Source organism: Lepidochelys kempii, chromosome 3, assembly GCF_965140265.1.
Source record: "Lepidochelys kempii isolate rLepKem1 chromosome 3, rLepKem1.hap2, whole genome shotgun sequence".
In the NCBI taxonomy this organism is placed as follows: Eukaryota; Metazoa; Chordata; order Testudines; family Cheloniidae; genus Lepidochelys; species Lepidochelys kempii.
Window position 1 is genome coordinate 61,636,443 of NC_133258.1, and position 13,871 is coordinate 61,650,313.

Here is a 13,871-nt window from a genome sequence, read left to right on the forward strand (position 1 = left end):
TACTTGTAACCAGAGTTCTTCAAGATGACTCTATATATTAGAGATTCCAAGGCCAGAAGGGACCAACTGTGATCATCTAGTCTGACACAGGCCATAGAACTTCCCCAACAGAATACCTGAAGCATATCTTTTAGAAAAACATCCAATCTTCAAACGTAAGAACTGCCAAACTAGGTCAGACCGATGGTCCATCTAGCCCAGTATCCTGTCTCCAACAGTAGCCAGTACCACAGCTTTGGGGGAGTATACAGAACAGGGCATTTGGGAGTGATCCACCTCATCTTCCTCTCCCACCTTCTGGCAGTCAGACGTTTAGGTTCATCCTGAGAATGGGGTTGAATCCCTGACCATCTTAGCTAATAGCCACTGATAGACCTATCCTCCATGAACTTACCCCATTCTTTTTTGAACCCAGTTACAGTTGTGGCCATCACAACATCACAGGGCAACAAGTTCCACAGGTTAACTGTGCATTGTGTGAAAAAATAAACTTCTTATTCTTTGTATGTAATCTGCTGCCTATTAATTTCACCAGATGACCCCTGGTTTTTGTATTGAGGGAAAGGGTAAATAAAACTTCTCTTTTCAGTTTTTCCACACCACTCAAACTAAATGGTCCTAATCTTTTTAGTCTTTCCTCATATGGAAGCCGTTCCATACTCTTGATCATCTCTAAACTTTCCCAGTCCCAGTATATTCTTTTTTTACATAGGATTACCAAAACTGGACACAGTATTCAAGGTATACATGCACCATGGATTTATTAAGTGGCATAATGATATTTTCTGTCTTTTCTATCCCTTTCCTAACAGTTCCTAACACAATGTTAGATTTTGTGATCGTTGCAGCACATTAAGCTGAAGTTTTCAGAGAACTATCCATGATAACTACTAGATCTCTTTCTTGAGGGGGTAACAGCTAATTTAGAACCTATCATTATATATGTGTAATTGGGATTATTTTTTTCTAATACGCATTACTCTGCACTTATCAATGCTGAATTTCATCTGCCATTTTGTTGTCTAGGCACCCAGTTTTGTGAGAACTCCCTGTAGCTCTTCACAGTCAGATTTTGACTTAACTATCTTGAAAAACTGTGTATCATCTGCAAACTTTGCCACTTCACTATTCACTCCCTTTTCCAGATCATTAATGAACAGGCTGAACAACACAGGTCCCAGTACAGATCCTTGGGGGAGCCTACTACTCATCTCTTTCCATTGTGAACAATAACCATTTATTCCTGCCCTTTGTTTCCTATCTTTTAACCAGTTACTGATCACTGAGAGAACCTTCCCTTCTAATCCCATGACTACTTAGTTTTCTTAAGAGCTTTTGATGAGGGACCTTATCAAGCCAACTACACTAAACTGGTTAGATCACCCTATCCACGTTGTTGCTGATACCCTCGAAGAACGTTAATACATTGGTGACGCATAACTTCCCTTTATAAAAGCTGTTTTGCTTTGTGTAGGTTGGAAGTGGATTGAGGGCATAGAAATGTACAAGGCAGGCTGTTTCTGTGTGCTGGACATTTCCCTGTGCAGTTAAGCAGTATGACATAACAGGATGTTGATGTACACCAAGATTTCATGGGAATCCTCTAGAGAGATCTCTAGGAAACTTTCCTAGAGGTACTCGGCAATCCTCTGCCAAAGGTTCCTTAGCAGAGCTCCTTTGTTTCTTCCCTCATTGAAGGAAACTTTCCCATGCCATTCTGCAATCATTTGAGCAGGGACCAAAGTGGCATACAGGTGAGAAGCATAGGGACTCGGTTGGAAGCTGCAAGTGTGCAGTAGATGCACCCTTGCTTCGTTGTTTCCTCTCAAGAATGAGATATCTGCTATAAGTTTTGGCCTGTGGAAAAGGGTAGGAAAATTTAGAATATTGTTCCTAGTTGACTGCATTGTGGCCCTTTCATATTGCTTTTCTATCCATGGAAAATGCCCCCCGCCCAGGAGTAAACTCACCATGCTTGGGGTGTTCGCCAACATGTGTGCTTGTCAAGGGTCAGTGAGAAAGTGACTGATATGTTACTAAAGGTGTATTTTAATAGACTGGTTCAAAGGTGTGCGTGTACTTAACAATCATGCTTCTGTGTTTTGTTCCTTGTGCTTCTGCAGATGTGGCCTTCCCCTTCAGCAGATTCAAAACTCTTTCTCATGCCCTCCCCAAACTCTGCCTGTGCATTACTTTCCACTTTCTACAAAAACAACGAGGAGTCCAGTGGAACATTAAAGACTAACAGATTTATTTGGGCATAAGCTTTCGTGGGTTGAAAACCCCACTTCTACAGATGCATGGAGTGAAAATTACAGATACAGGCATAAATATACTGGCACATGAGCAGAAGGGAGTTACCTTACAAGTGGAGAACCAATGTTGAGAAGGCCAATTCAGTCAGGGTGGATGTGTCCACTCCCAATAATTGATGAGGAGGTGTCAATACCAAGAAAGGGAAAATTGCTTTTGTAGTGAGCCAGCCACTCCCAGTCCCTAGTCAAACCCAAATTAATGGAGTTAAGTTTGCAAATGAATTGTAGCTCTGCAGTTTCTCTTTGAAGTCTGTTTATGAAGTTTTTGTTGTTGAAGGATGGCTACTTTTAAATCTGTTATTGAATGTCCAGCGAGACTGAAGTGTTCTCCTACTGGCTTTTGTATGTAACCATTCCTGATGTCTGATTTGTGTCCATTTATTCTTTTACATAGAGACTGTCTGGTTTGGCCAATGTACATGGCAGAGGGGCACTGCTGGCACATGATGGCATATATCACATTAGTAGATATGCAGGTGAATGAGCCCCTGATGGTGTGGCTGATGTGGTTGGGTCCTATGATGGTGTCGCTAGAGTAGATATGGGGACAGAGTAGGCAATGGGGTTTGTTACAGGGATTGGTTCCTGGGTTAGTGTTTCTGTGGTGTGTAGTCACTGGTGAGTATTTGTTTCAGGTTGGGGGGCTGTAAGCGAGGACTGGCCTGCCTCCCAAGGTCTGTGAGAGTGAGGGATCGTTTTCCAGGTTAGGCTGTACATTGTTGATGATGTGCTGGAGAGGTTTTAGCTGGGGGCTGTATGTGATGGCCAGTGGTGTTTTGTTATTTTCCTTGTTGGACCTGTCCTGTAACAGGTGACTTATGAGTACCCATCTTGCTCTGTCAATCTGTTTCCTCACTTCCCCAAGTGGGTATTGTAGTTTAGAGAATGATTGATAAAGATCTTGTAGGTGCTTGTCTCTGTCTGAGGGATTGGAGCAAATGCGGTTGTATCTTAGGGCTTGGCTGTCCTCACTTCCAGTCAGCCCCTCAACCTGAAACATACTCAGCTCGGAAAGTCCGCCTCCCCTGGTGTCTCCTCTCCCACCAAGCATTTGTGTGTGTGTGTGTGTGAGAGAGAGAGAGTGTGTGTGTGTCTGTTTGGTGGTTGTTTCGGTGCAATAAAAGCCAAGTTTTTGAATGATAAGTAATCTTTATTTGTTTCCTGCAAATTGTGACAGCAGGTGGCAGCAACACATACACACGCAGTTTAATTATTTGCTTAGATAGAATCCTAGGCCACAAAAATCACAAGTGCTTCCTAGCAAAACTCGATTTCCTTAAGCATTATAGTCCCAAGCTTAATAATATACATTACTAATTCTCAATTTCAAAGTATTCCCTCAAAGCCTCCCTGATTCGAACTGCCCCCTGTTGTGCCCTTCAAATAGCCCTGGTATCTGGCTGCTCAAAATCAGCATTCCAGCAGCGTGCCTCAGCAGTGCACCCCTGAGCAAACTTTTCACCCTTACCAACACAAAGAAGATGGAGCTAGGCTGTTCTCAATGGTGGCAGATGACAGAACAAGGAGCAATGGACTCAAGTTGCAGTGCAGGAGGTCTAGGTTGGATATTAGGAAAAACTATTTCACTAGGAGGGTGGTGAAGCACTGGAATGGGTTACCTAGGGAAGTGGTGGAATCTCCATTCTTAGAGATTTATAAGGCCCAGCTTCACAAAGCTCTGGCTGGGATGATTTAGTTGGGGATTGGTCCTGCTTTGAGCAGGGGGTTGGACTAGATGACCTCCTGAGGTCTCTTCCAACCCTAATCTTCTATGATTTTATTACACATGCGTCATGCACCTTTCCAGACCACCCCGCATTGATGCCAGTCAAACACCTGCGGTGATCCAGAAATCCCTGCAACAATATGGAGAAGTACCACTTCCTATTGCAAGGTGGTCTGGTTCCAAAATTGGAATATGCATGCCATCTATTGTCCCTCCACAGTTAGGGAAACCCATTTATTCAAAGCCATCCACTATCTCATGCCCATTGCCAAGAGTCATGGTTCTTCATAGCAGGATGCGATTAATGGTCCTGCACACTTGCCTTAATGCAGACCCTATGGTTGACTTCCTGACTCCAAACTGATTCGCGACTAACTGGTAGCAGTCTGGAGTTGCCAGCTTCCATACAGCAATCACCATGCTCTTCTCTGCTGAGAGGGAAGCTCTTATTTAGGTGTCCTTGTGCCACAGGGCTGGGGCAAGCTCTGCACGCAGTTCCAGGAAGGTTGCTTTCCTCCTCTGAAAATTCTATAGCCACTGTTTGTCATCCCAGACCTTCATGGGACTATGATCCCACCACTCAGTGCTAGTTTCCTGAGCCCAAAAGCAACGGTCCACCATGTTCAGCTGTTCCTTGAATGCCAAAAGTAATCTAATGTTGTTCCTATCCATGTCAGACAGCACGTCAGGCAAGTGTGAATCCTGTTGAGTTAGGAACTTCACGATTACCTACACTGCCATTTGCGATGTGTTACTGATAGCTAGCAGAGCATTGGAGAACAGTGCAGAATCCATCCTTTCACAGAGATGGCAGGGTAAACAGCAAACAAGGGCCATTGATAAATGCCATGAACCAAAAATTGAATCACATGGAATGCTGGGATGGAAAGCAATGCATCATGGGAGGTTGAGCCAGGACCCATGATGTGCTGTGATCCAATCCGCCTTCCCACAAAATCTAGCAGCAGAAGGTGGCAAGTTGAATTGTGGGATAGCTACCCATAGTGCACTGCTCTCACTGTCAATGCTAGTGCCCCAAGTGTGGACATGCTCTGCCAACAAAGGGAGTGTAGCGTGAACATGCCAACAAAACTCTGCAGTGTAGACAAGGCCAAAGGCAAGCACACATACCTTCCTTTGTGCAGGACACCCCTTTGATTTCTGCCTTGGCAGGGCTGCGGTGTTTGGAACATGTTTTAATAAAATCATACAGGGGAATCTTATAACTTTACATGCAGTGTTGCCACACATATTTTACCAGGACAATACTGACCTGCAAATTATGAGTTTTCAAATGGTACCTTACAAAGCATACTTTGTACAAAGATTATTACAATAGGGTGTCGGGTGTGAACATGGGGTGTATTCCATCACAGACAATACTTTAGATTTGTCATTCACTTTGATTTAAAAATAGTGGATGAAGAATCCACTACAACGACCCTTACTGAGTTTTTCCAATGGTTAATTACACTCACTGTTAAAAATTTACCCCACTTCCAGTCTGAATTTGTCTAGCTTCAACTTTCAGCCATTGGATCGTGTTATACCCCACTCTACTACAAGACTGAAAAGTTCATTATTAAATATTTGTTTCCCATGTAGGCACTTACAGATTGAAATCAAGTCAGCCCTTGACCTTCTCTTTATTAAAATAAATAGATTGAACTCCTTTAGTCTATAAGGTAGGTTGTCTACTCCTTTAATCATTCTCATGACTCCTCTCTGAACCCTCTCCAATTTATCAACTTCTTTTTTGAATTGTGGACACCAGAACTGGATGCAGTATTCCAGCAGCAGTTGCACCAGTGTCAAATGCAGAGGCAAAATAATCTCTCTACTACTCGATTCCCCTGTGTATGCATCTAAGGATCGCATTCGCCTTTTTGGCCACAGCATCGTATTGGGAGCTCATGTTCACCAGATATCCACCTACCCTCCCCAAATCTTTTTCCAGAGTCACTACTTCCCAGGATAGAATCCCCCATCCTGTACAGCCTACAGTCTTTATTTCTAGATATGTACATTTAGCCATATTAAAAAATATATTTTTGCTTGCACTCAGCTTACCAATTGATCCAGATCACTTTCTATTAATGACCTGTCCTCTTCATTGTTTACCACTCTCTCAATTTTCTGTTATCTGCAAACTTTATCAGTGATTATTTTATGTTTTATTCCAAGTCATTCATGAAAATGTTAACTAGAGTAGGTCCAAGAACAAATCTCTGCAGGACCCCTCTAGAAACACACCTGCTCAATGATGATTCCACATTTACAATTACATTTTGAGAACTATCAATTACCCAGTTTTTAATCTATTTAATTTGTGCCATGTTAATTTTATATCATTCTAATTTCTTTAATCAAAATGTCACATAGTACCAAGTCAAATGTCTTTCAAAAGTTTAAGTGTATTATATCAACACTATTACCTTAATCAACCAAGCTTGTAATCTAATTTAAAAAAAGATATCAAGTTAGTTTGCCAGGATCTATTTTCCATAAATTAATATTGATTTGCATTAATCATATCATCCTCCTTTAATTCATTATTATTCCAGTCCCATATCAGCCACTCCATTACCGGGCCTAGGATCCACAACATACTGACAGGCCTGGGTCATCCCATTGACCCTTTTTAAAAATTGGCACAACATTAGCTTTCTTTCAGTCTTCTGGAACTTCCCTAGTGCTCCAAGACTTATTGAAAATTAACATTAACAGCCCAGTGAGCTCCTCAGCTAGCTTTTTTAAAACTCATAGATGCAAACTATCTCAATCTGCTGATTTAAAAATCTCCAACTTTAGTAGCTGCTGTTTAACTTCCTCCTGAGATACTTGTGGAATTGAAAATGTTATCATCATATGAAGAGACTACTTAATATACTTAATACGCAACTACTTAATACGTAATCTGTTTTTTTCCCAAATACAGAGCAGAAATATTTATTGAACACTTCTGCCTTTTCTGCATTATCATCAATAATTCTACCATTTCTATCTCATAATAGACCAAAACCATTGTCAGGATTTGTTTTGTTCCTAAGATATTTATGCTCCTCCTTATTGTCCTTATCTTTGCTGGACAGTTTTCTCTTTGTCTCTCTTTACTTCCCCTACCAATTTTCCACAATTCTTAGCTTCTGATTTATATTCATAACTACCAACTTCCCCTTTCTTCCATTTGTTATATGTATATATTTTATAGCTACTTCCACTTCCCCTCTAAATTAGGTCAGTTTTTTAACCAATATGGCCTTCTTTTATTTTGACTTTTGGAGCATCTAATGAAGCATTCTTAAACAATTCCAAATTATCACTGATATTTTTCTGGTTACATTCTTCCTCCTGATTTGGCTCATAATTGTTTTCAGCGTTGTGAAACTGGCCCTATTAAAGCACCAAGTATATATATATTACTGGTCTGGATTTTATTTAGTTTGCACATTATAACTATGACCAAGTTGTGATCACTTGTACCTAAGCGACCATTAATTTTTTGTTCTGTGCTCAATTCTTCTTTATCTGTCAAGATGAATTCTAATATAGAATTTCCTTGTGTTTGCTGCAACACTTTTGAATTAGGATATTGTCAACAGTAATATTTAGAAATTCCAAGGATATTTTAGTATTGGCAGTATGAGACCTCCAGCATATGCCAATCAAATTGAAGTCCCCCATTATAATGCAACTTTTTCCCCTATGCATTATAAATAGATGCATAACTAGGTGGCCATCCTGTTCCCTAGTGTGGTCTGTAGCAGACACCAACTAATACCCCATATTGTGCTTTATCTGTTGGGGCACTGATCCATAAGCATTCAGGATCACTTTCTTTCAAGTTACATTTGACTCAGAAATAGGTAATGCCATTTTTGACAGAGTGCCACTCCCCTTCCCCTTTTGCCCACTTGATCCTTTCTAAATAAGTTATAACCATTTATTGTAACATTCAAATCATGCCACCAGGTTTCAGTTATGCCAACTAGATCAAATTTATGCTCAAACAAGCAATTCCAATTTCTCTTGTTTGTTACCCAGGCTTCTAGAGTTAGCAATTAAAATATTTCTTCTCTTCATATGAGGAAATGACCTCACCTTGTGCAGTAATGGGGGTTCTTTGAGATATGTGCCCTATGGGTGCTCCACCATAGGTGTATCTGTGCTCCTGCGCCTCTAATGGAGATTCTAACTAGCAGTGTCCATTCAGCCCACACACATACTTTCCCTCCCTTGTGGTCTGCCTCGAGATTATTTAGCACTACATGGACAAACCTCACTCCGTTTATTCTCTAACTCAGAGCCCCTTATGGAGAACTCCAAAGTAGAGGAGAGAAAGGTGGTTTGTGGAGCATCCATAGGGACACATATCTCAAAGAACCAATGTGAGTAACTTCCTCTTCTTTGAGTAGCGTTCCTATGGGTGCTCCACTATAGGTGACTTCATAGTAGTATCCCCCATGGAAGGCTGGGCCTTTGGATTGGAGTCTGTTACTACAGAGAGTACTGTGTAGCTGAAGATGGCATCAGAGGCCAAATCTCCAGTGATCACATAATATTCTGCTTAAGTGTGGGCAGAGGCCCATGTCACTGCTCTGCAGATTTCTGAGATAGCGACATCTTTAAGAAATGTGACCGAGCTAGAAACTGATCTTGTGGAGTGTATACAGATTCCAGAGGGAGGCAACAAGTTGTGCCCTTGATAGCAGTGATTAACGCAAGCAAAGACCCATCTGCACAGTCTTTGAGACGATATTATGGAGCCTTTGGATCTTTCCACGAATGAAAGTAAGTCCTTAGTCCAGTTCAAGTAGAAGGCTCGTGCTCTTCTAATATCTAGCATATGCATAATTGCCTCCCTGTAGTCACAACGTGGTTTTGGGGAAAAAACAGGAAGATGGATCTGCTGTTTTGGAAAGAGGAGGTAACTTCAGGGAGAAACTTGGGATGCGGCCTCAGAGTTACTTTGTCTTTAAAATAAAGACCATGTATGGTGGGTGTGCCAGCTATTTCTCCTATGCACCTAGCTAAGTTGATGGCAATTAGATACGATGTCTTCATGGACAGGTGTAAGAGAGAGTAAGTTGCCATGGGCTCAAAAGGAAGTCTAGTCAAAGCTTTGAGAACCAGATTAAGATCCCAGGGCAGAGTGGGTGGTATCAAATGCAGGAAAAGATTCCCAATGCACTTAAAGAATCTATGTGTCAGTGGATGAGCAAACACTGATTATCTGTCTACCTGATGGTGAAAAGCCGTTATGGACACAATATGGAACTTAAGGGAGCTGAGTGAGAGTTTTGATCTCTTGAAGTCTAAAATGTAGTCTAAAATCAGCTGGAGGGAAGACAAGATTGAGTCTGTGTGCTTACAAAGACACCAAACTTGGAATCCTTTCCATTTTTGTTGGCAAGTACATTGAGTGGTTGAATTCTGGCTGTGCAGCAACACGTCTTTCACCTCATCAGAGTATTCTAACTCTATGTCTTGGAACCAAGAAGGAAACAAGTCTGGAAGTGGAGGACCTGCAGGTTGGAATGAAGGATCAGCCCATTGCTTTGAGAGAGAAGGTGAGGAATGGGACTCAGAGAAACCAGAGAACATATTGCCATCTGTGTCAGATAAGGGAACCAGACTTGTCTGGCCAGGAGGGGGCTCTCAGAATAACTTGCTTTGTCTCATCGAATTTTCAACAGGACCTTGCATAGAAAAGGAAATGGGGGAAAGACATACAAGAGGTCCCTGTCCCAGGGGAGGATGAGGGCGTCTCCCAGTGAATGTTTCCCCAGGTCGGCCCTAAAGCAGTAACAACAACATTTCTTGTCCCAGTAAGTAGCAAAGAGATCTGTAGTTGGGGTTCCCCAAAGGGCAAATATGACTCAAAGCATCTTTGAATTTAGTTCCCATTTGTGGTTGTGAGAAAAGTTCCGACAGACTGTTGGCTGTCACATTCTGTATCCCTGGTAGACAGAGAGCTGAGATGAGCATGTTGTGACAGATGCACCAGTTCCAAAGTTTGAGTGCTTCCATGCAGAGGGAGGGAAATCTAGCACCACCCTGGCAATTTACATAAAACATACAGGTCAGATTGTCCATCATGATCTTTGAATGGATATTCTTGATGAAAGGCAAAAAGTGTGCCCAGGCGTTCTTGATGGCCTTTAGCTTCAAAACATTGATATGGAGGGTCACTTTTGTGGAAGACCACTTGCCTCGAACCTTGCGGTTGTGCAAGTGAGCTCCCCAGCCTATTAGGGAGGCATACACATTAGAGACAGTGGCGGTGGTGGCAGCACGAATGAAATGCCTGCTCGGATATTGGATGGGTCTTTTCACCAGTCCCAGGAGTGCTTTACTATAGAGGGCAGTGATATCAGTTTGGTTAGTCTATCCCCGTTCAAGGAATAGACAGAAGTGAGTCACATCAGAAGACACCTCATGAATATCCAGGTGTTTGGGGTGACGAAGGTGCAGGCTGCCATATGACCTAGCTGAAGGCAGTTCCTGGCTGATGTTTAACGGCTGGCCTGAACTGTCTCTATGAGACTCATAAGGGTAGTGAGTCTGTGTAGAGCAGAGGTTCTCAGACTTTTGTATTGGTGACCCCTTTCACACAGAAAGCCTATGAGTGCGACCCCCCCCTTACACATTAAAAACACTCTTTTATATATTTAACACCATTATAAATGTTGGAGGCAAAGCTGGATTTGGGGTGGAGGCTGACAGCTTGCAACCCGCCATGTAATAGCCTCGCGATCCCCTGAGGGGGCCCAACCCTCAGTTTGAGAACCCCCAGGCTATTACCTTGAACTGTCCCTTACAATATGTGCTAAGTACTGTACATATGCTAAACAATCTGTTCCACTTTGCATTTTGCTATCATGTTGAGAGTACCTTTCCTAGACCCGAAGAAGAGTTCTGTGTAAGTCAAAAGCTTGTCTCTCTCACCAAAAGAAGTTGGTCCAATAAAAGATCCACCTTTTCTCTCATATAAATTGTTAGTTATATTTTCTCTTGTTATCCATTTCAGTCTTCTCTTTCTTCTAGTTTTTTCTCCTTTTTGTTTTTTTTTTGGCTTAAACTCTGTTTTGCTCTCTTGCTTTTCTGGTCCATCTCCCCTGCTAACTCCTTCCTCTTCATTTCCCTAACCACCTGAAAGCTGTCTGCCATGGAACAAGTGCCCATTTCAAGTTTCATAGGACTAAGCTGCATGGCTGAGTAGAGCATCTTTGACCAGTTAGCTACTGTCTACACCTGTAAATATATATATAAATATATATAAATATAAATAAAAAAGCTGCCCACAAAGCCGGCTGCATTATGTGCTACTGCCAGAATAGAGAGAGAAAGCAGGCAATTTTCAAGGAAGTGCCAAAAACTTTACCTGACAACTAGGTAGCTTTCTATTAGCAGTTTCTTTTCAGCTTTCCACATCCCCAACTGCCACCTCAGATTAGTCTAATGCAGGGGTTCTCAAACTTCATTGCACCGCAACCCCCTTCTGACAACAAAAATTACTTCACGACCCCAGGAGAGAGACTGAATCCTGAGCCCACCCCAGCCCCACTGCCGGGGGTGGGTGGGGAGGGGCACCAAAGCCCGAGCCTCACTGCTCTGGGCAGGGAGGCCAAAGCTGAAGCTCAAGGGCCTGCAACCCCCAGGGACCTGCAACCTGAGCCCAGCCACTCAGGGCTGAAACCCTCTGGCTTTGGCTTCGGCCCTGGGCAGTGTGGCTTGGGCTTCAGCCCTGGGCCCCAGCAAATCTAAGCCAGCCCTAGTGACCCCATTCAAAGGAGACTACGACCCATTTTGGGGTCCCGACCCACAATTTGAGAACCGCTGGTCTAATGCCTCCTGAAATTATACCTCCCACCCGCCCCAAAAAGGTTAGGAAACACCTCCTGAAAAATTAAGTTTCACAGATTCCTCTGAATTTAACACTCAAAAGCTGCAAGACTCTGTTTTCATATCTTTTAAGTTCTTAAGCATTTTCTCTCTTCTATGTGCATAATGCTCATTAATGATAATGAAACATGCAGAGAGGACAGAATCCTTAAAAGTTATAATATTTTACTTATTACTGTATTCTATCACTTACCTAGAACTACCATCACTGTGCCATGCTTTCTCTTCATCTTCTGATGTTCCACCACTGGCAACAACTGCTTCTCCTTCCTAACAAGGAAATGATAGATATTTACTTTGTGGTGTTAAACTGAAAACTGTAATTACAGTTAATACTTGACAGAATCATTATAATTCAAAGTCTGTGACGTTTTCCATTAGAAGCTGTGTCTTTCAGGGGCTTATAAGTCAACCATTAAATACAAATTTTCAACTTAAGTACTTATTTTCTTTAAGATGATTTAGTTGAATTCTTTGCTATTTAAATAAGAGCAACAACAACAAATGTATAATGTACGGAAGGCAGACATCTAGTGGATGGAGGACTGGACTGTGACCCAGGTCCTTAGTTCTGGTATTGATTTCCTGTGACCTAACTTAGGTCCTTGGTTCTGGTATTGATTTCCTGTGACCTTCAGAAGTCACTAAGGGTTTTCTACCTTGGAACAATCAAGAAAATTAATCTGAATTAACAAAAGGTGTGAATGTAAAGTACATTAATTAAAACGCATTAAACCCTTGTGTGAACACATTCATTCAGAATTGAAGTGGCCATAATTTGGTTTATCTTAATTCAGTTAATACAGCCACTTCAATTCTGAATGTGAGGGCATGGCTACACTGGAAACTTCAAAGCGCTGCTGCGGGACCGTTCCCACGGCAGCGCTTTGAAATGCGAGTGTGGTCGCGAGCGAGCACCGGGAGACAGCTCTCCCAGCGCTCCTGGTAATCCACCTCCACGAGGAGATTAGCTTGGAGCCTGTCCACACTAGCGCTTTAAAGCGCTTGGACTTGCTCAGCTCAGGGGGGCCACCTGAGCCAGCAAGTTAGAGCGATATAAAATGTAAGTGTAGACAAGCCCTGAGTGTCCACACAGGGTTTAACACAGAGTAACTAATCCACTTTAAATTCACACCTTTAGTTAATTTGGATTACTTTTCCTGAGTGTCCCCATGTAGACAAGCCCTTCTCTTTATGTCTCTGTTTCCCCTCTAACACTTTGTTCTGTCTATTTAGATTGTTAGCTCCTTGGGGCAATGACTATCTCTTACTTTGCATATGGACAGTACCTGCTACAATGGAGCTCTGATCTCAGTTGGGGCATCTATGCACAACTGTAATACTAATATACAACAGTGGCATAAATGCTTTCGGTCAAATGTTTCTGTGTTTCTGCAACTAAAATATATGCATCCATTTAGTTTTAGTCTGTACTATGGACCCAAATATCTTATTTTTTTTTTTAATTAAAAACCATTTCCATTTAATGGTCCACTGACCGAAGGTAGAAATTAGCTACATAGCATCCACTGTAACTACTTTTCCTTAATGCTTAGGTATACCATAAATAATGCACTGCATAAAATTCATACCACATATTGAAAGTAAACACTGAATCCCACAAAAATAGCTAAAATATATCTTGTCTATTCGCAAGAACAGTGCACGATATTGGAATAGCTCATTTACAAAAAGGCTTTTTTGGAAGGGAAATACAATTCTATTGTTTAAAAAAAATTACAAATACAAGCAAGCTGGGGAACTTTAAATTAAATTGGAATGTTGGGTAAGAAAAGTTTAAAAGAGACTTAAATCCATTAAAGCCAATTCTAATGCTGTATCATAATTATGTAGATCAAATATTTCAAAGATGAAGAACAAGAAGTTTAAGTATAAGAATGTATACAAATATTAATCATGTTTTC

General features: G+C 41.7%; 1 protein-coding gene across 7 annotated transcripts in view; it reads right to left on the minus strand.

The window, feature by feature from the left end:
• PHIP (PHIP subunit of CUL4-Ring ligase complex) overlaps positions 1–13,871 on the minus strand; it is a 305,027-nt gene that overhangs the window by 104,227 nt on the left and 186,929 nt on the right. For all 7 annotated transcript variants that reach the window (XM_073336505.1, XM_073336504.1, XM_073336507.1 and 4 more), the window contains one exon: positions 12,140–12,216. In XM_073336505.1, the coding sequence (XP_073192606.1) occupies positions 12,140–12,216 (77 nt within the window). The remainder of the gene's footprint in view (positions 1–12,139; positions 12,217–13,871) is intronic.